We start from the raw sequence: 21,047 nt of genomic DNA, 5'->3' as shown, positions 1-21,047 counted from the left end.
TCCACTGCTTGCTGAAACCCCCATGATGTTAAAGTGCTTGATATGTGTCCACCCCTTCCTCCCTCTTTCTCTCGTGATGTTGTTCATTCCCTTTCTCTAATCTAGCTGAACGTGATAGTCCTGTAGTTTGGTAGGTGGATGTTCTACTTTGATAAGATACAAAAAAAGATAATAGAATAAATACATTGTGGCTAAATGTGATTTTAAAGAAAAATGTCTGACCCATCCATCCCTGCGTCCCTTTTACAGAGTAGTTTGTACATGTTGAGTGTATAACACCGTTCTGATGGTATTTGTATTTCTGTATACACTTTGGTGATCCTGTCATATCTGGGTTTTATAAACCACGATTATTTTTAAAACTCGCACTGCCTCTCGACTCATTTTTTTTCTCTACCATTAGAGTTTGAGCTGCTCCAGTCTCTTTTGAGCTTTCAGTTTCTCACATATGGTTTTAGATCATTGACCTTTGTGGTGGAAAGGAAGCTTTGCCGAGTGAGTATGTCCCCCTTTAGTGAGGCTTTGATGCAGTTCTGTGAATAAAAATACATGCACGTTAACATGTATGCACACAGCCTGTTCCTCCTGCTCACAACTGTTCGCTGTGGTTGCCGGGGTGTTTGCGTTTCCTCTTCTGATTGCTTCATTTTTGTTCTTAGAAACTGAGTGCAGCACTTTGAAGTAGATCAGTTAGTTACTCACCCCCTAAATCTATAAGGTAAGGGTTTCTTCAATATTGGATGAGTGCGTGCCAATTTAGGGTGCCAGCATATGATGGAGGGCCGCACAGATAAAGTGTACACATAAAACAATTATTTATTTTTTGTCTCACTTTCATGTTAAACTGCAGAGTTATCCAGCAAAGTCGCTAACTTTGGCTAACAGCTCTAGCGTTGATGACAGAACGTTATTCCTGCGCCCCTCCACTAGTTGCCATTTTAGTTTACTTCCTGCATGGCTTAAAGTAGATGTTGGGTCTGGTGGTAAAAAAAGCGTTGTTACAGGTCCTGACAAGAGTCCGGTTCTGATAAGGTTGACGACAGAAAAAGCTTGAGGAACTCATCCAAAAGCACTGGTAGCAATCAGGGTTTTGATGCTTCCCCCCCATTCGCTCCCAGTGACAGAGTGCGATGCCGTTATGTTTAGTGTGCCAGTAAGGACGGATGAATAGTCCTGAAAATCTCGCTTCTTGGCAGAAATGAAGCACCAACTAAATCAAACTGCTTAACTTTGTGACAAATCAAACAAATGAGTGCGTCTGATTAATTGATTGAATGCCCATTTTCAACTTTTGAAGAATCTCACTGCAAGGTGGATCTGTGGCTGTTCTGCTTTTAATCATTTCACAGGTTTCCCCTCAGGAGATTGAGTGTGAAATCAAAACATAATCTAAACCTCAATTTGTAACCCCGAGAAGTGCTCAGAAGAAAATAGAGATTTGACATGACAACGGGGCAACTCCTCTAAAATGTCAACTGAATACATGAAAAATAGAAACTTGTACAATTCAAAGCAACCCAGCATAACAGCCCTGCTAGAAATCCTATTTTAAATGCATGAGCTCATATTTAGTGTGGGCTAAATATGATGTAATGATCAATAATTTTCTTAATTAATCAATTATTAATTTTGTCTAAAATGTTTGAAAACCGTAAAACTCTAGATGAAAACATTTTTTCCAATTGTGTTGTTTGCCATTCAACAGTCCAAAACTGAAAATATATTTCAGTTGTACAATGAAAACAGAGCGAGAAGCAGTAAACTCATCACAATTCTGTTTTAAAAGTAAATTAAACAGTAGATTATCAAAATAGCCGATTTATTTTCCTGTGACCTATCAATCACATCGGCTCTAATTGAGTCTTTATTGATACCGTGTCCGATTTTTAAAGGCTCTAATTTCTGTGTTTTGTTATCAACGTATTATAATTGTACATTACATTTCTCTCAAGCCCACAAACAAACAAACATCCTGCCAGTCAACATCTAAGAAGGTCACAACTAGGTTGTTTATTTTATGATAACTGATACAGGATAAATGTTATACATTCTATTTTAACACTGATATTTTGCTTTTATTTTCAATGTCAGTATGCCAAAAAAAAGACAATACAAAGTAAACATTTAGTATCATGAATATGATACATAATTTGACTGCGTCCTCCATATTTAACCAATTAATTTAAGGTCTCCTTGTTGCCTTGTTGATAACTTGTTTAGCTACAACACAAAAAAAGGAAAAAAAATAAAAATAAAAATGCAAAACATCAAGAGTTGGCTGACAGCAAACACTGTAAAGAACAACATGATCTCAAATGTATCAACTCATGTAGATGCATATATAAAAATACAGGATCCCTGTTATATATATATATATATGCACATACAGTAACAATGCAATTACTAGAGTTGTAGAGCCTGTACTGGGCATACAAACAGACAAAATGAAGAGAGCAGGATACACATACATACACACGTTTACCATTGTCTCTCCATATAAACACGCATAAACCAACCAACCAACAGAAGGCTCTCTGGATTTAGAAGCTAAAAACTACACTTGACTTAAAAAAAGAAGAAAAATAAACAGACATTCACATTTCTGAAACAAATTTCATGATCTCATAACTTCTCACCTGATCAACTGTGTCCATCAACTTTTAGTGCCACCAGAGAAGCTAGAAGAATAATGATGATGAGGATACTGAGGATGATGAGCTCCGTTTGTGCCGTCACGTCCGACTCGTGCCATCAATCAGGGCCGAGTTTAGTTTCACTGGTTACTTCACTGTCTGTGTTGGTCCTTTTTCTCCATGTCATCACTCCTCTCACTGTGCACTCATTCACTGACTCACTGTCCACTGGTATTAACAGTCCAGAGTCTGCACTGTGTTTCTTCATCCATCAGTGAAAGTGAATGAGTGGACATGTAGTGGAGGAAGGTGGAGAAGTGGGACTGCAGCGGTTTATGTCTGTATTTAGTGTATGAATGTCCTGTACGTCCATGCATTTACCTGTGTGTGTGTACAGTATGTCTATCTCTACGGGGAGGCTGGGGCTTTGCTACCGCTGTAATGAACTTGGTATCTGTTCACCGTTTGCCCTTTCACCTCAGTCGATAGGCAGGTAGTCTTGCAGGGGATCATGTCCTCTTCCTCCTCGCCCATTAGCCAGTTCTGCACGGAGCGTCCAGCCGAGGCCGTAACGTGATTGGCCAGCCAGCCCTGGTGCCACTTGTCAAAGCGTTCATGCTGGCTTGCTGCCACTCTGTGCTGCGACTGCAGAGGAAGAGGAAAAGCTGTCAGACACCAAGCAGGATTTAACAAGCAGAAAATCTCCAAGCAAGGTTTCCTTTTCCTGACACACATCGAGACCGGGATTCTTCACATCTCAAGTTAGACTCTTACAACAGAAAATCAGGAACAAAATAAACATAGACTCCAGTCTACCTTCCTGGCCTTGACGAGTGCTCCTCTGCGGTACATGTAATCCTCAGAGTTCATGACAAACACCATCTTGTGAGTGTTGAGTTTAAATCGACAGTCCAGACTCCCGGCGTTCTCCACGCCCAGCTGGCGGTGCCACTCTCTCCTGCAGCGCATCGCCTCCACCTGCCGCACCTGCCAGCGACGGAAACGACGCAGGTTCCTACAAGAAGAGACTCATTTATTCAAGCTCAACATGCTGATTGGATAAAATTTGTAATTGATATACTTTGAGAACAACTGAATGGCATAAATTAGACCCAGTTCATTTTTATCTAAAATGACCAGCAACATCAAAGTCAGAACAGAAACTTCACTTTTCCAAAATTACAACTTTCCTTATTTAATAGAGGGGTTTAATATTTACTCAATGTCTGCAAACAGTAAACACACACACACACACACACACACACACGCACACACGCAGGGCAAGTTAACGAGTTGTTATCGCGTTAACTCATTAATTGACGCCGACAAATGTTTATAACGTGCTTTAACGCAGTTTTTATTATTTCTTTATTATTGTAAAAGTTTGTTGCTCACAGGCTTTGTAAATACTGCAAAGTTTAATTTTCTTATCACCGGAGTACTTCCAGTCTGAAATATCACCTTGACAGTTGATACCAGCAAAGCATTCAACGACACACACTGTGGCGCGAGGCTTCGGCAGACTACGTTAGATGCAGCGTGTGGGTAAGTGTCGATAAACAAAGGCAAGAGACGCTAACAAATGCCATAGCAACGTTGATAGCTACAGACTGCAGGTCCTAGGGTTGTGGAGGACATCGAATTGAGAATCACAACGACGACGGCAGGTATGAGATTCCCTCAAGACACCATCACAAGAAAAATACACGAGTTGTTTGAAAAGGAGAGGACTGCAAAAGCGACCACGCTACAACATGTACGCGCTGCTGCTCTTATTGGGGCTACTGGACTCACTAGGTAATCATAATTATCTCAGAGTTACAGTGCCTTATACTGATGAAAAGTTGGCGCTGCATTCACATGCTCTGACTGACATTATGCTGAGACATGCGTGGGACACTTTATTGGAGTTGCACAGAAGTGGAATGTGACAAAGTCACCGCAGTTAGCACAGATAGTACGAATAGATACGGAATATGATCGCTGCTGCGAGCCTTCTGCCTTCTGATCATGTCCCCTGCTTTGCGCACGGTCTCCAGCGTTCTGTCACAGTTCTGTTACAGTTCTGTTACAGCGCGTTGGACAGTGTCCCTCCGTGTCCCTCACTGTCTCTGCTTAACAGCGCGTTTGACAGTGTCCTGCAAAGTGCCGAAAAGTTGTGGGGCTCTAAACCCAGTCCAGCAGGTGCTGCAGAGTTAGAGCAACAACGGAAGAACGTGGACATGAGAAGGAGTCGCTTATGCAACACGTTCCAACCAGATGCAATTCATCTCTGGACATGATAAATACATTGTTTAAATTGAGATGTACACTAAATATTGTATTTAACTGCTACTTTATAAACAAAATGCGGGTACGTTTTTGCAGAAAAATTGTTACGGCACTTTTGTTCATATGGCAGAACATTTTAAATAAAAAAATTGCACTATTTACACTACTTTTGAATTCATTATTTCATTTTGCGATTAATCGGGGAAATTATGCGATTAAAAAAATGTAATCGCTGCCCAGCTCTAACACACACACACACACACACACACACACACACACACACACACACACACACACACACACACACACACACACACACACACACACACACACACACACACACACACACACACACTTCATTTTATGTAAAACTTCCATCTAAAGCAGACTGATAAAATGCGTACACCGACATACAGCTAAAATGTAATCACACATATGCGCACAATATTTTAACCCAAAGGTTAGTGTATGTAGTAATTTTAGTCGTAGGACAGTGTGCAGATGAACCAACAGGTGTTTGTTAAAAATGTTGTCCACTGATAAAATGTTCGAAAAAAACAACTGGGTACGTAAAGACCTGTTGCAAGTGCATAGACCGAGTGACCACAAGCTGATCGGTCTGTATAATTTACACGAAACAACATTTATGATTTGGACATGCACAGATTTAAATAAGAATTGGTCTGGTGACGTTTAAACCTACAAAAATGTTAAAACCATTATACCTGGGCAGGAATACAGGTTTGAAGAAGTAGCCCTCGGCTTGCGAACACAGACTGGACTCAGTTCCTACAAACTGCTCCATGTAGCTCGACAGGCACTGAGAGAGAGGGCAGCAAAGACATGAATTACTGTACAGCAAGACGCATTACGATTTAGGAATGTGTAACCATATCAAAGTGAACTGCACCAGTTCAAACGTGTGTTTACCTGTACATCTAACGGGTCATCAGCCTGGGCCTCCTCAGTGTCCAGCAGCTCAATGGTCATCGTCACACGACCATTGTTTTGGAGAAACATCACCTGATGACACAAAGAAACATCAGTAAACCACCTTGGATCAATTTACAACAGCTGAATCAAACCAGGAGTTTAAAGCTAGTGCAGAACTTAGAAAGTAGAATAGAAAGAAACGTCAGTTACATTCAAGACCTCGCCAAACAAGTTCCCACACTGCAGATTAAACCTATCACCGCAAGGGAAAGCTCTGTATTTCTCAGTGTACCGGAGTTGTGATGTCTGGTTCCTGTGGTGCACCAGAAGAATGCCGATCATTCAAGTAATTTACAACTCCACAACATCTTTGCCTGAGCAATCAACCAACATTGCTCAGTCACTTACAGTTCTTCATAGCGTAGTTGCTTATTCTGGCTCTCTGATTGGTTACACAGTATGTCAGTCTAATTGTATTACCCAATACCTTGACAGGAAGGAAGGGGGGAGAGACCATTATGAATCCCGCTGTTTTTGTTAAGCACACTAACAGTGTTTGTGTAATTACTCTCACTACCAGAGGGGGGAGACATAAAAGGTTCAGCACTTGAGGTTTAAAGCTACAAAAATCTCTAAAGTAGGCGTTGTTAGAAGAGAAACGTGCTCCGATTATATGTAACTGAATTCAAAGAGACCACGTTCATCTTGCTGTAGTACAACTGGCTGGATATAAGCAGCGTTGCTTCCACATCATTATGCAGATTAGTCATAACATGGAAGGTAAAACTGTAACTAACGTTAGCAGTAGACAAGATACATTATGAAAATGAGTCCTAAAAAAAGGAAATTATCAAGAAGCAGCACTCTAATCAAAACACTCCGTTTCTTACATCTATAGTAATGTGCTTTGCTTTTCCGGGTACATTTACAGTAGTGTTCCGTACTTCTTAAAATAAGTATAAGCAGCAAAATTCCAATGCCGTGAAAATGGAAGCTGAAAAAAAAGAAAATAGTTTCCAGCGGTTAAACAGCGGCAACACTAAAAACTCCAACACAAAGAAGGCAATTGGAAATGGAACGCGAAAAAAATAAATGCATCCGGCGGATTTTCCTGCGGCACCGGAGCAATCCCGGAAGTGGATTGTCGTGGATATGGACCAGTACTTTATTAACCAGGACTGTGTCCTCACCTTGAAACAGTTCTCTTCAGCCATGACTCTCTCAGCTTTCCACTGGTAGCTGGTCTCCCAGGCTGCTCTAACACACTGCGAGGACAGGTTACCCCCCGCTGCCCCCCTCTTCCTCTCAGCCAGGTAAAGATCAACCACCTGCAGACACACCTCGTCGCTCACTAGGTGCTGTAGCTGAAGTAAAAAACAAAAAACAAAGTGGGGATTAGAATACATTAAATGTTGAAAAATGTCTTCAAAAGGCTTATGTCTTTGGAGCTGAGCAAGCAGAGTTTACTGTCACATTTCAAGTTTAGATTAAGTGTTGAAGAACTTTGGGAAAGGTCATGATGCATCTGGTAGTACGCTATGCTCAATCAGAACCTGGGGAATGGAACCTGGTCAGCCCTCAAGAAGACATGGGACAGGGATCTGAGTATTACACTGGATGATGAACAGTGGGACAGAATTGGTAGGAATATAAAAAACTTTGTCACACGATGTCAGGGTCCGCCTCATTCAGCTAAAGTTCATGCATCACTTCTACTGGACTCCCTCAAAATTGTTTTGCCTTGGGATTAAGAGAGAAACCAAATTGTTGGTGGATGCATGATAACCTATGTCAGATTGCAGGGATCCATTCACCCCAAGATTATTTCTTTTGGGAGATGGGTCAATTTTAAGCGGGATAGATAAGAACACGAAGTTAGGTCAAAACCAGTTTAATGATAGCCAGACAGATTCTTCTGAGAGTACAGAAAAACAGAGGGGTACCTTTAATCCAAGAAGGCTTGTAAAATGGCAAAAGTAGCAGCACGAGCAATAATGTTATACAAACGGTTTGCAACTAAACAATAGGGGAAAGTACCTGAGCTATTTAAAGGGCTCCTAAAATGCCAAAAACTTTCATCTCGTCTAATCCAATGTATGGGAAGGGGTTGATGGCAATTCAGGTAGGATCAGATGGGGAGTTGATGTGTTTTTAGCCTCTTTCTGACCAAGTAGTTACAAGAACAGTCCACTTCTAAACAGTTCTACCAACTACTCTCCCCAAAAAACGTTTTTTCCATTTGTATTGGCACTGACCCAGTGGCCAAAGGAACTGGTAGGCGGGGTAAGGGAGTGACGCGAAACATTTAGACACTTATAGTACACTTAAGATACTTTATAGTGTCATCACTTGTCTTTAGCGCCACATACAACAAACCATAGTGCTGTTTAAAGACTAGGCTGAAGTACTTAACAGAGAGTCACAGAAGACGAAGGCTCCAGCATAATACAATCCTAATAAATGTGATTGAAGAAGATAGAAGAGCAGAGCGCAACAGGCAAACAATTAGCTGGTTGGATGTGTGATGTTTGTCTTCTGAGATACATAGGCGAATTGCAACAGACAGAATAATATGTACAGTTCGTGTTTTAGAAAGTGCTAGGTCACTAAGGGTTCCTATGCAGAAAAGGGAAAAGACCCTGCCCTGAAGTTGGAGCTGAAAGAGTTACAGGAACTCCCGTCAGAGGAACTTAAAAATCCCAAAATCGGTCCAGTCGGAACGAGATAATAAAAGGGTTCTAGGAAGGTTATTTTCCCTCCAATCGGAAGTAACCTCATGTTGTGAGTTGTATGTTTTGTGTTAAAATAAAATAAGAAATGTTGGTCGCCAAAAAGTAACCTGCTGAATGCTTACCTGCCGAATGATGTTGTGGATGACCTTGTCGATGGTGAAGCCGATGTAAGCGTGGATGGTGAACATCTCTCTCAGTGTGTCTTCATACTGTGTGGAGTCCAGATTGCCATCTAGCAGGCTGCGCACCATATCCAGGAAGGCAGGGTAGTACTCCTCTAACTCCACCTCACCTGTGGAAGCAAGGGACGTCACATGTGTTACAATGTCTTTACAATGTAATCAAGTCTTCTGTGTAGAGGTGAATGTGGATCTGTTGTGACAGGAAGGCTTGGAGTTGGACACCCTGTCTTCTGCTCCAACATGAATGAAATTTCACTTAATCAATTATTTTAAATAAAGTTGTCAACCAAAAGCAGCTCTTTAACAATGGAGGTCAGTATCATTAATTCAAACTGTTGCCGGACATGTATCTGTGCTCTACGGTCAATTAATCGAATTGCACAAAAATGAGCAACAACTATTTTGATAATTTATTAATCGTTCAATCGTTCACAGATTTGTCTTTGTCTTACAGTATATCGAATTTCATTGTTGGGGTTTTGGACGGTTGGACTAAACAAGACTTTTAATGTCGTCACATTGTGCTAAACAATATTCTGATGACATTTCCCAATGCTGTTTTATAGAGCACACGCTTCATTGATTAAGATCATTTTTAGTTTAAGCACTACTCTGGTTCACTTAGCTTTAAAAAGGCTTACATTAGGAAAAAGTTTTGCATTATAAATTATTTATTATTATAAAATAGCCAAATTTACTGTTTATGATGGCTGGTTGACATGGAGCTCCATGGATTACAACAGTGGTTCCCAACCTTCATTAACTGCCAATGTACAGTATGTTTCAAATGTAGCCTATACATGTGTTCAGGTATTGCGGTTGATGTGTAGATATATGGGTTAAATCTAAAAAAAAAAAAAAAAAAATTCAACTCAGCTGCACTAGAATCTTTCCACGTACCTCCTGGCAGTGGTGGAGTCTACGTGATACACGTGGCCTGCATGATTAATCGGTATAAAATCGCGATCTGGATTCACCCTGTTCACGATTACATTTTTAAATAACAGATTTTTTTCTTTTTACTTTAATGACTTTGATTGTCATGTATTATTATGAGCCGACTGCATCACAAACACTACTTTGTACTACTTTCTTCTGTGAGTTTTAAACATCGCTGCAACGCTCTCCCTTCTCTTCATTGAAGCCTCTATGTTTACAGGCTTGTGGTGATGTACGGTGTGCTATAGGTGCCAAACTAAATCTTTTTTTGGTGCTGTCAATTTGTCTTGTTTTGCCATGTTTCATGTGTGCAAAAAATAATACAATATTACACTTCAGGGGGGAATAATTGAGAAAGAGAAACAATTCTAAGCTAAACTATTGTGATTCATATTTTTCCACAAATTGTGCAGGTCTATTAAGGAAGCTCCAGGATTTCCATATACCATGCCCACTTAAAAATGCCCAATGACACGCAACAACATACTCTCCATTATAATGGTCATCTGTGTTTTCCTTCTTCACATAGGATAAATTACGGTATTTCCACTGTAAATTGGTGCACAAAAGTATTTCCGAATACAGGAAATTCGGTTGCTGATGCTCAAAACTTTCCCCGGGGAGCACAAAGACCCCCCACTATGATATGCCCCCCTCAGATCAGCTCAACTGAGGCAAAATACCACTTAATACTACACTATGTTGATAACCAGGGTCAGTCACACCCATTGAACAGTACATGTATTATTCACTCTTCAAACACAATGCCACTTCAAATGTTGGCAAGGCAAATAAAAGAATAGCATCACATCTGGAATAATTTCTAAACAAGCCTTTCCCTTCATCGTGCAATGTAACTATTACTCAACACTGAATCCTTGAATAATTTAAATGAACCGACATCAGAAACAGCTTTAGATTCACTTTCTAAAATCAGATCTAATCACTTTCTGAATAAGCTCATTATTATATCTAGTTAACTCATCTCCCTGATTATGTACACACTATGTATATTACAGCTCTTGCTCACTATTAAAGGATCTAAAACCAAACAATCCTACACTGCGATTACTGTCCATGTTGAGTCAGATGTGGCAGCTGGCTGAATCGACTTAAATTAAAATACTTTAAATCGTATCATTCTAGGATTTGCATAAGCAACCAGTTGTTGAACTTACTGGGCTGTTTGAGGCGGAGCTCCATGGCGAGGTCACAAGCTTTTTCTCTCCTTCCCTCGGCCATCAGCAGCCTCTCCCTGCTCTGCTCAGCTCGGTGCTCCAGCAGCTGCCGCTCTGCCTGCCGGTAGACCCGCAGCAGGCGCGTACACAGGGTCTGGTGCAGTCGCAAGAAGAAATACCAGTTGTTGTTGACGAAGAAAAGGTTGTAGACACCGTCCAGCTCTTTCTGGTGCTCTGCTTCAGGGTCGCGCAGGTCCACTTTCTCCCCAGGTGCACCTAAGCCCGTCTCCATGGGCGTAGACGCAGGGGTGGATGAGGCAGTCCCTGCAGGCTGGCTCGTGCTACTTGAGGTGGTGGAGGCCTCTGTGTCTGCAGGTTGGGATGGGCTGCAGCGCCTCCGCCTCGACTCACCATTGAGCTGCTGAGGTTGGGACAGGGCAGGTTGGGGTTGAGACTGACTCCCCGTGGCTGCTGTTGCTCCTGATGTATTGTTAGAATTAACATTTCCTCCGGCTCCTGCTGGTGGTGGTGGTAGTAGTGGTGCTGCTCCAACTCCTAGCGCTCGCTCTGCACCCTCCTCAGGCTCAACCTCCTCATCTGTCCAGTCTTCAGTATCACTGAGCTCGCCGCGGCGGGAGAAGTACAGGTCGGGGACAAAGTGCTGAATGATGCGCTTGATGTGGTCCTTGTCCTCTTTGTGGATGGTGGGCTGACGTTTGACATGGTAGATGATGAGCGAGGCAGCGTCCTCCAGGATCTGTTTGTCCTCGTACATAAACACCATGTGAGGCTCGCTTGACAAGGCCGCACCTGAGCCATTGCGGTTCTGCTGGCCAACTCCACCCTCTTCTGTGCTCTGCTCCTGACGCTGAGACACACAGAAAAACACAGATGAATGCAGGTAACTTAAGAAAGACACACTGTGACAAATAGCTGGAGTTTCATTGAACTCAGAGATTAATCTTCCTACATAAACTTAATGACCATTTCCCTCGCAGCTATGAAGGATGAAAAGAAAACAGGAAATGACAAAACAATATCAATTCAAGGTCCATTTATTTGCTTGCTTGTTCTAGAGCTTAGATTGAATCCTCATCAGAAGATTAAGTAAACCCATAAATGTCGGGTTGTTATGATCGAGTTGGGCAGGTCCATCTTGAGTTGAGTTTGTCCCGTTTCCTGTGAAACTCAACTATAAAAAGGAGACCAAATTAAAAGTATGTGAAAAAACTCATTTGTTTAAATGAATGCTGGGTATCTTTGCCAGTCTCCAAACCACAGTGGAAGAGAGTCTTGCTACTCCACATATCATTCAGGGATGGGATCAAAACATTCTCTGGTTTATTGGCATTTCTTTAAACCAACCATCATCGTCTTACTCGGTGGAACACATGTGCGTTTCAAAGTTGTTTTAGTCATGCAACAGAAAACTCATTTTGGACAGATGTTCTAGCTAGCTGTCTGGATTAACCTTGCAAAGATCTGAAAAAAAGGTTAACCATAGTCCTCATGAATCTACCGGAGTTTACAATGCTAACACAAAGGAATCCCAAGGCAATGGATATCCGGTCTAAAAGAGGTAAATCCAGCAGATTTTCTGGCAGCAATTGAACAATCCCAGAAGTGGAACGTCGAGGATATAGACTAGGATTCAACCAACCCAATCATTGCAAAGAAATTACCATCAGAATAATGTAAATTCTATTGTATGGTGGACTCTGGGATTGAATGCATTTTTTTTAAAATGTGAAGGGGATATATTAAAAGTTAACTTACTCATTTGATATTTGTATGGTGCAAGATGAATTTCCAAAAGGATCAATGTCTGTCTGTCTGTCGTTTAAATTATAATGAATGGTATGGCTCTAAAACATGGTCATTTAATTGTAATTTGATACATTTTCAACCAATTACCTTTTCAAATTATGAGAACTCTAGTGTTGAGATGTCGAACAGGAAGATGGTTTTACCTCATCGTAGACACTCTCAATCTCATTGAGAAGGCTCTTTGACCGCAGGGCCTTCATGTCATTCTGTTTGAAGTTGACTCCTTGGTGGTCAAGGGACTTCAGGTAGGCCTTCTCGTACTGCTCCCTCCAAATCTTATTGAAACCCTGCTGGGCCTCTCTCCACTCGTCTTCCTTGGCTTTCAACCTGTAGGAAAGACACCTTTAATTAAGATACTTCATAAAATATAGCCAAGTATATAAATGTTCTGTTAACATGCCTACCCCTGCTCTTGTTTGGACACATTGCAGTTTTTTGTATGGGTTCAAGTATCTTTGGGAGGGAACATGTCAGTTTTTGAGGATGCATTCTATAAACAGCTGTTGCTGATATAGTTCACCTTTGGTTGGCAGGATGCACAAAGATTACTGCCTGTACAAGGATCTTACTCTGTCATCAAATCAATGTTCATCACACTGTCACTTAGTTAAGCGTCCCTGCTGATAATGTAAGTGTGCTGTCTAATGGCAAGCAACAGTCTCCTTTCCATATTCACAATGTTCACAAAGATTATTAGAGCATTCTATGAACATGTCTAATTGACCATAATAGTAATGCATGCACAACAAGGTCCTAAACAAAAATTCAGGCATCAAATGTCTTCCATTAAACGTGGTACAGATGAAGAAATTTGGAATAAAAAGACAGTCCTGACCTCTTGAGCACCACAGGCACAGCGGTAGCAGGACTCCTCTTCAGTCCCTCGATGATCTCAGGGGCTTTGTCACCATAGATACGATACACCGCACGACGCTGAATGACCTCAGAGGTGCCGCCCAGGCAGTCGTCTAATCTGAATCGGTCCTGGTCCTCTGGGGAAAGACGGGAGAGCTTCTTCTGGACACTCTCCAGCACCCTGATAGTGGCCAGATTGGTCTCCAGAACCACATCCAACTATAAGTGGAAGGTTACAGACGCAGAGCTTTTACAATGCAGCCATCAACTAGAGCAATGATACCCAACCAGGGGCACTTGTACCCAGGGAGTGGTTCTGCAGTTGCCAGGAGGTCGTTGAAAGATTTTAGAGTAGCTCAACTAATTTGAAATAACAGTATGTTTGACTAAACAAATATATCCAAATATTAACATTAAGTCAACAGTCAAACCTGAACACATTTGGGCTACATTTAAAACATACATTGGGAATTGATAAAGGGGTACGTGAGTTCATCTGGTACCTCAGATCAAAAAGGTTGGGAACCACTGAACTACAGTATAGTGCCAAGGGCTCCGTGTGTTAAAGCTTAATATATTGTCTTTTACGAGAGCAAGGACACAAAGATAAAAACATACACAGCAAGTTGTGATGTTTATACAAACCTCCCTGCTCTTCAAGTGTAAATAAATCCTTATCAAGGTATACACACCTCAAATCTTTCGTCCTCACAGCGATGCAGCTGCTCCTCATAAGGAGTCTTCTTCGAGCTGGCAAAGGTGGAGTCCTCTGACCAAGAAGGAAATGACACCCAGGTGTCGTTCAACACCTACAACCATAAAGACACACATGTAAAATCAACAACGGGAAAACCCTTTCTATAGGAAAATATTTCACAAAGATGTAATATTCTAGCATTTCTATCATTTACTCCAAAAAACACAGCAACATTCCAGCAAAAGACAGGGAAGTAGAAGCAGACGGTATGCACGTAAATAATGCATGTCTCAAACTTTTAAGTAAATTCGGCTTTGCAAAGGTTTTCTGCGGAAGAAAACTTATTCAACAGAACTCAAAGATACACATCGCATCTTCTTGAGTAACATTGAACGTAAACAGAAACTTTGTTTACACGTCACATTCAAGCAATGCATTGATGTAGTGACAACTCAAAGAAAATGTAAGAGGGTGTACCTCCTTGCAAAGGGCAGTGCGCCCACTGCATTTAGGCTGCTGGTAGGTCTTGGGCAGTGCTCTGTAGCTGGATCCCAGGCGCTTGCAGGAGGCATAATCCACCTCCCTGCCCCCTCCCCCCTCCATGTAGCGATCTGACAGCCCTGACATAGCATGAGAGAGCTCTTTGTCCCCCAGAAATGACTTAAACTGTGTGTACAGTTCGGGAAACTTCCTGGAAGGAGATGGATGAAATCATGAACAAGAGATAAATCATAAGAACAGCTAATCAAAAACCAAGTGATACTATCACTTATTATCAGAGTAACCCTACCAGTCCTACAAATTTGCATTTTGTCATGTTAGTTTTATTTCTTTTGGTACAGTTTGGTTCATAATTGGAATGATTATTTAATTTCCATAGGTAATGATCATCTCAGTTTTATTTGCATATATATTTAAGAGGGCCCTTTGCTGCATCTCAAACCCTTTCTCTCCCCTGCCTTTCCTGTCTCTCTCCAAGCTAACACTATACAATAAAGCAGACATACTGAAAAATATCATTCTTTAAATAAAAAAAAACATTTTTTTAAACAGTGGTTCCCCCGCCCCCCTTCAGTATTACCAGTATGCCTCTTCTACAACACCAGACAATAGCGTCTACACTTTCTTTCTGCTCCCTGCAGCCACTGTATCCGTTCATTTGAACGTCAATGTTCCTGATTTCAGCCAACCAATTTAAACAATTATTCAGCTCAATCATCTTTCCATCCACTCACCCCAGGAAAGGAGTGACTAGCTGTAGAAGCTCCGCTCCCGAAACTACTTCCTGATTAAACAAGGCAATGCAGCGCAGGAAGTTCTCATACACCTCCTGGCTTTTAAACAGGCGCCGCACCTGTTAGGTTGACAGGAACGTCAGACAAATTTTTAAAACAATGTGGCAATGGGTCAAAAGAACAGTATAAACCAAAGAGAATGAAGGAAATCTAAAACCACTGCCATGGAAAATGAACCCTCACCTTATCAAAGAAGGAGAATTCTCTTAAGACTCCATGTTTGCCAACTGAAGCAAAGGACTGATCTTTGGTACAGGAATACTTCATTTTCTTCTAAATAAAAAAAGGAAATGAATGCTTAATGATCTTTATGTTCATATTAGTTATTTTAAAGTTATTGAAGTTGAAGCATTTGATTTGTTGCTTCAGGAACGCTAAGACTTGAACCTTTTCAAGGACAATCTCATACATTGGTGCGTTGCCTAAGGCAGTTATTCTAAATTGAGAGTTTACCTTGAGCAGTGGGGACATGTGCTGCAGTAGTATGGGCCTGGGCCTCTTTTTGTTCTGTTTGGTTATCGCGTCGTCCTCCTCCGGCCTTTTCAACTGTTCTTTCCCTCCTGTCAATGAGCTCCCTGTAAACTACAGAAGATGAAGCACACAGGAAAGTGAGAAAAAGGCCCATCACAATATTTCCTAGAGCAGACATAGAGTTGACATAGTAAAATAGCTTCATTTGCGCAACTAACGTTTACTTTCATAGAAGACTTGTAAAAAAATCCAGTGAATCTTGTGAAATTTTTGATGGAAAATGACTTAAACTTGATAAATCAAGTTTATCAAAATAGTGGCAATTGAATATTCTGTTGATCAACTAATCTACTAAATTGTGTTAGCTTTACTTTGGACTTGCACTTTTTTAAAGATTATTTGTCGAGCATTTTAAGGCCTTTCAGGACAGCTGAAGAGATGAAAGGGGAGAGAGTGGGGGAATGACATGCTGCAGGTTGGAGTCAAACCGGGGCTCGCTGCGGCGAGGAGGACACAGACACACACACAGACACACAGACAGACAGACAGACACACACACACACACACACACACACACACGCCGCTCTACCAACTGAGTTTTACAGCCGCCCTGGACTTGCACTTTTAATTACTGTATTCAAAAGAGTGTGGAGTGTTTCACTGATTGGGTCACAACCTTTTCCATTTTTACATTACATTATTTATCTCTGTGTGCTGCTTTACTGACCAATGATCTCTTGGCATCAGGTAAGAATTGCCCAAACTCAGCCAGCAGGTCTTCTTGCCCCTTGAAAAGACTGGCAACTTTAGAAAACACCTCATCTTCGGTCATCCCACTACTGCCTCGGCCGCCTCGACTTTCCTTCACCTCCAACTGCTCCTTCTGAAGGGTGGTACGAAAAAAACAAATGGTGATCAGAGGTAAGGAATCAAACCTCTGATTAAAAAAAGTTTACATTATTTGGCCTGGCTACACATGGTAGTCAAAATCTTGGTGCATGAGACAAACTTTGTGGAACATGCTGCGCTAGGAAATTAACCTGGACAAAAATTTGGTTTACAGTTTACATTTATTTACTTGTTCAATTCTTATTTAAAATACCAGAAAGACATTTAAAAAGGAACTATTAGTATAACACTGCTGAGAGTCCTACTAAAAACCTACAAAAAACAGTCAAATCTTTAAGGTGAAAAAGGAGGAATGCAACTTCAATTCAGTAATTAAAACCTTCAATGCCTATATCATAATATCCAACTAAAAAGCAACTTAAATCACCACAACTGATCTCCACAATACCTGATATGTGTGAAGAATCTCTAGGAAGGCTCTGTAGATCTCTGGGTGATCCAGAAAGCGGTTTTTAATCTTATTTACATAGCTGATGGCACTGTCAAACTCTACGGGGCTTGTCTCTGAGGCAGGTGGTGATACAGACGAGGTGGTCGCCTGATTCTGGCTCTCTCTGCTAGTCAGGGGAAGAGAAAGACGGGTGGGGGCCTCCGGAGGTCCTGCTGGAGTTGAGGAGGACAGGGAATCTGATGGAGCCGCCTTGACTTCACTGGTCTGCGCAGATCCAGCTTCAATGTTGGCAGCAGAGGCACTACCTGAGGTTACGGTCACTGCAGAGGTGGTGACACACTTCCCCTGCTGGCTTGGGGATACCTGGACAGATAAGGAAGTTAAGCTGCATGGAAAGAGGTGCATTAATTTAAGTAACTGAAATGGTTTACTTCAAATTAGATATGGGGAATAATATCTGCCAGTAAAGGCCAGCCCAGATGGTGGTAAGGTCATTTTAATGCTAAAAAAATTAAACACTTAAACCTTTACTTAATTCTGAGGAGGAACAGGATTGAAATATGGAAAAACTACAATTTTCTGACATAGGTCCTGTTTGCATGTGTCTGTATTTTGAGCCTGTGTATAATCTAACCCAAATTTATTTATAAAGCACATTTAAAAAACAGTTGACCAAAGTGATGTACAATCAAAGACAACAAAAACAGAAAACACATACACCAGTTTAAAGACAAAATGAGATTAATTTAAAAAGGCTACTATCATAGTGTGTTAAAAGCCTGAGAATAAATATGTATTTGAACAATGGATTTGTAGGTAGTGTATAATAACAGATTAATCTAAGGGGATTAATAAAGTATGTTGTCTTCTTAATAAATCCTACTTTTATAAAGTTATGTTACAACAGTTTTTGTTGAAACTGTTTTTAATAGGTGTTGATTCAATTTTATGACCGATAAATTGACAACTGAGTGTATATGTACAATTAAGCATTGGATATTTTGGATCTTTTAAAAACTTAGAAACTGCCATTTAAAATGGTGCACCCCATTGAAATTCAGTACAGTACAGTATTATAAAAGTTCAAACATACTGTACCACTCAGCACACCATGTGTTTCTAAGGACGCACCTGCTGAAAGTTTCCTAGCTTGGAAAATAAATTAACAGCTTAAGCTGTAAAGTCACACTCACTCACCTGTGAGGAGAACGGAGACTGGAGAAAAGCCACCCCATTCTTTGGGACCTCTATCCGATACCCCGGTGGTAGGAAGGCATTAAAGCCCAAGACTAGGTCTGGGTGTCCATGGAAGAGCTGTGACACGCGGTTTATCACCCCTGGTGTGTCAATGCTATTTAAGAGAACAGGCATATTAGTGGTGTGGATGACAGAGGGTAAATAAAAATGTGCCTTCTCTCCCATGTGCTGCATGAAGACAACCAACCCCTAATCCAAAAGAGTGTTGCAGCTTAGTTTAAAAAGAAACAATGTATGTCTTGCCACAAGTAAATTACAAGAGAGTACAAACTGCTGGATAATTAGAGTTGGATAATATCTGCAACTTCTTATTGATAATGCCTTAAAATGTGCGGTTGATTCCTTGGTACTAAAACTTTGCAACGTAGCCAAAATCTACACATAAGCTCCACCATTCAGTATCTCGAGAGACAGTATTAGGAAAATACAGTCATTAAAAATGCATTTCCAAAATTCATTTAGTAAGTCATATCTTGCATAAATACCTCTGTGACTTGAACTCTTTCATGATGTCCAGAAACTTGTTGTATATTCCAGGATCATTTGCAAAACGAATTTTGACTTGGTCCAGATATGACAAGGCATCTTCAACCTAAGCACATAGAAGAAATCATGAATGCAGAACAAAGCAAAATCACTCTGGACCAGTAGAGAAGCTTTTTTTTGACAAAAAAAGGATCTTACATGAATGTCAATTTAGTTTTTGAACATATTGGACAATGGCATGTCTACGTTGTGTCTCATAATAATTGTATTTATTGGCAAGTAGCCTACTACTGTCAAATTTAAACGGGTGCCACTATCAAACCAAAATATTTACATTTCTCAAAATACTAAGTGGACATTTTTTCCATGTAAAAGTTAAATAAATAGGTAATGTTTGCTTTCTTCGTTGTCAGCTGAAGTGCTACATCAACAAATGCACTAGTCAACGTTAGCTTTACATCGCTGGACAAGTAACCGCTTAAAAATAAATGGTCGAACACAAGAATCACCAAGCGTCTTTTGTTCATTGGACTGTAGCTTTCTTTATTCACAACATCCAAGCTAGGATAGGTTACGATAAAAAAGAAAGGAAAAAGAACATGTGTGCACAAAGCGTTGTCACTAACAGTCCACATTTAAAAAGGGTTGTTTAAGCTAACGTTAGCCAACACAGTTAACTGACGATAATAACTCCACGAACACTTACAGCACCTAACGTAACCCACATAACGTTACACGTTTATACAATACGTTTAAGTTAGTTACAGCTGGTCCCTAGCTAACAGTATGGTGTTAGCAAAAACAGCATGTTATATTCAACTAATACGGTAACAAAGAAATGTGTAATAAAGCTGCTAATCAGCTGAAATAGCCGTTTTTCGCTGGCCTGGCTGACGTCCTCCACTTTGTTCAGGGAGCTGAAAAAAACGAACAAGAAGGAACTTCCCACAACCGAGGTTTGAGTTAACGTTTGCTCAGTGGCTGTTATTGACATCGTAAATAAGAAACTACTGCTAACTGTGCCACTCGACTGTCACTCAGACATTCATTAATGAAATACAGCCTCCACATCTAACCTTTAATGTCAATGTTTCGGTTGTTTAGCAATGAATTACTTTTAATAGGCCAGCGAGCTAACTAACGTTAGCCAGCCGTCCCTTTCACTTCTCTCGACGTTAGGGGAGAAAGAGGAAAGCCTCAAATCAAATGCAATGATCCGACGAACAAAATGGTTCTGACTCTGAGGGGACTTTTCCCTTGTCGTGCCCGTTGTCTTCTTACCTTCAGCTTCTGGAAGTGCTGCTGCTGCACTTGCTTTTGTGTTATAACGTAAGGCTTGTCTTGAATTTGGTTTATTTGCTTCGCGGTGCTGTGCGCCTGAATCTTCGCCATTATCCCGGCGACAGGAGGCTTGTGAGCCACCACCACAACTTGAGAGGGAAGCTTCGGTGTTACCTCCAGTTGTTGGCTACCCGACAAACCTTCTTGTCGGTCGGGAAGCCAGCCTGCCAGCAAGCAACCCTACTTTGCCTAGCTGGACAGTCTCGCTACAGCGCAAAAGGACGGAGAATCCAGCAGAGTGGAGCGCAATGACAGACAAGCTGCTACTCGCTGCGACTTTGAGCAAACATCCCCATCGATTTAAACAAGCTTAGACGAGAAGCGTCAGGAAATAAGCTAAGGGACAATGGTTGCCGTTTATCGTATTTAAAATAACTATCGCCTGTCTCTTTAAATTCGGCGGCAGCGGTCTGTCTTGGCGTCCGGAAGCCAGAGTAGGAGTGAAAAATTGAAGAAGAAAAAAAAAAAAAGTGAAAAATTGAACTGCGCAGCCGCAGCCATGGGAGGAGTCGACTCCTCAGGAATCAGATTGCTCCACTCCCCCTTCATTGCTACAAAGGAACAATGTTGCTCCGTGTGAAACGATAGCTACATACTTCTACATTGTACCCACAACTACAAGAATCAACGAGAGACTGAGCACCGACTGT

General features: G+C 41.1%; 1 protein-coding gene across 2 annotated transcripts; it reads right to left on the bottom strand.

Moving 5' to 3' along the window:
* Window positions 1-1,979: 1,979 nt before the first annotated feature.
* sin3b (SIN3 transcription regulator family member B) lies at window positions 1,980-20,850 on the bottom strand. 2 transcript variants are annotated; one of them, XM_034882588.1, is made up of 19 exons: window positions 20,338-20,850; window positions 19,056-19,162; window positions 18,511-18,664; window positions 17,311-17,676; window positions 16,741-16,896; window positions 15,996-16,124; window positions 15,726-15,815; window positions 15,483-15,601; window positions 14,725-14,938; window positions 14,243-14,359; window positions 13,531-13,769; window positions 12,839-13,022; window positions 10,869-11,736; window positions 8,692-8,861; window positions 7,028-7,201; window positions 5,835-5,927; window positions 5,630-5,724; window positions 3,450-3,648; window positions 1,980-3,278 (listed from the first exon to the last, which is right to left on the bottom strand). In XM_034882588.1, exons 1-19 carry the CDS (start codon window positions 20,446-20,448, stop codon window positions 3,042-3,044), a joined length of 3,822 nt encoding a protein of 1,273 aa, XP_034738479.1. In that variant the 5' UTR covers window positions 20,449-20,850; the 3' UTR covers window positions 1,980-3,041. The 2 variants fall into 2 exon arrangements, with proteins under 2 accessions (XP_034738479.1, XP_034738481.1); XM_034882590.1 differs by having other exon boundaries at window positions 15,726-15,812.
* Between the last annotated feature and the right edge of the window lie 197 nt (window positions 20,851-21,047).

This window comes from Etheostoma cragini, chromosome 9 (assembly GCF_013103735.1).
Source record: "Etheostoma cragini isolate CJK2018 chromosome 9, CSU_Ecrag_1.0, whole genome shotgun sequence".
Lineage (NCBI taxonomy): Eukaryota > Metazoa > Chordata > Actinopteri > Perciformes > Percidae > Etheostoma > Etheostoma cragini.
The sequence above is the reverse complement of the archived record's forward strand: the minus strand, read 5'-3'. Positions and strand labels throughout refer to the sequence as shown.

Excerpts from the sequence above, each read along its gene's own strand:
- sin3b (XM_034882588.1), bottom strand. The coding sequence starts at position 20,448 with ATGGCGAAGATTCAGGCGCACAGCACCGCGAAGCAAATAAACCAAATT. Across the intron at positions 18,665-19,055 it reads AAAGAGTTCAAGTCACAGAG|CATTGACACACCAGGGGTGA; the intron begins GTATTTATGCAA and ends TCTCTTAAATAG. Across the intron at positions 14,939-15,482 it reads CTAGTCACTCCTTTCCTGGG|GAAGTTTCCCGAACTGTACA; the intron begins GTGAGTGGATGG and ends ATCTCCTTCCAG.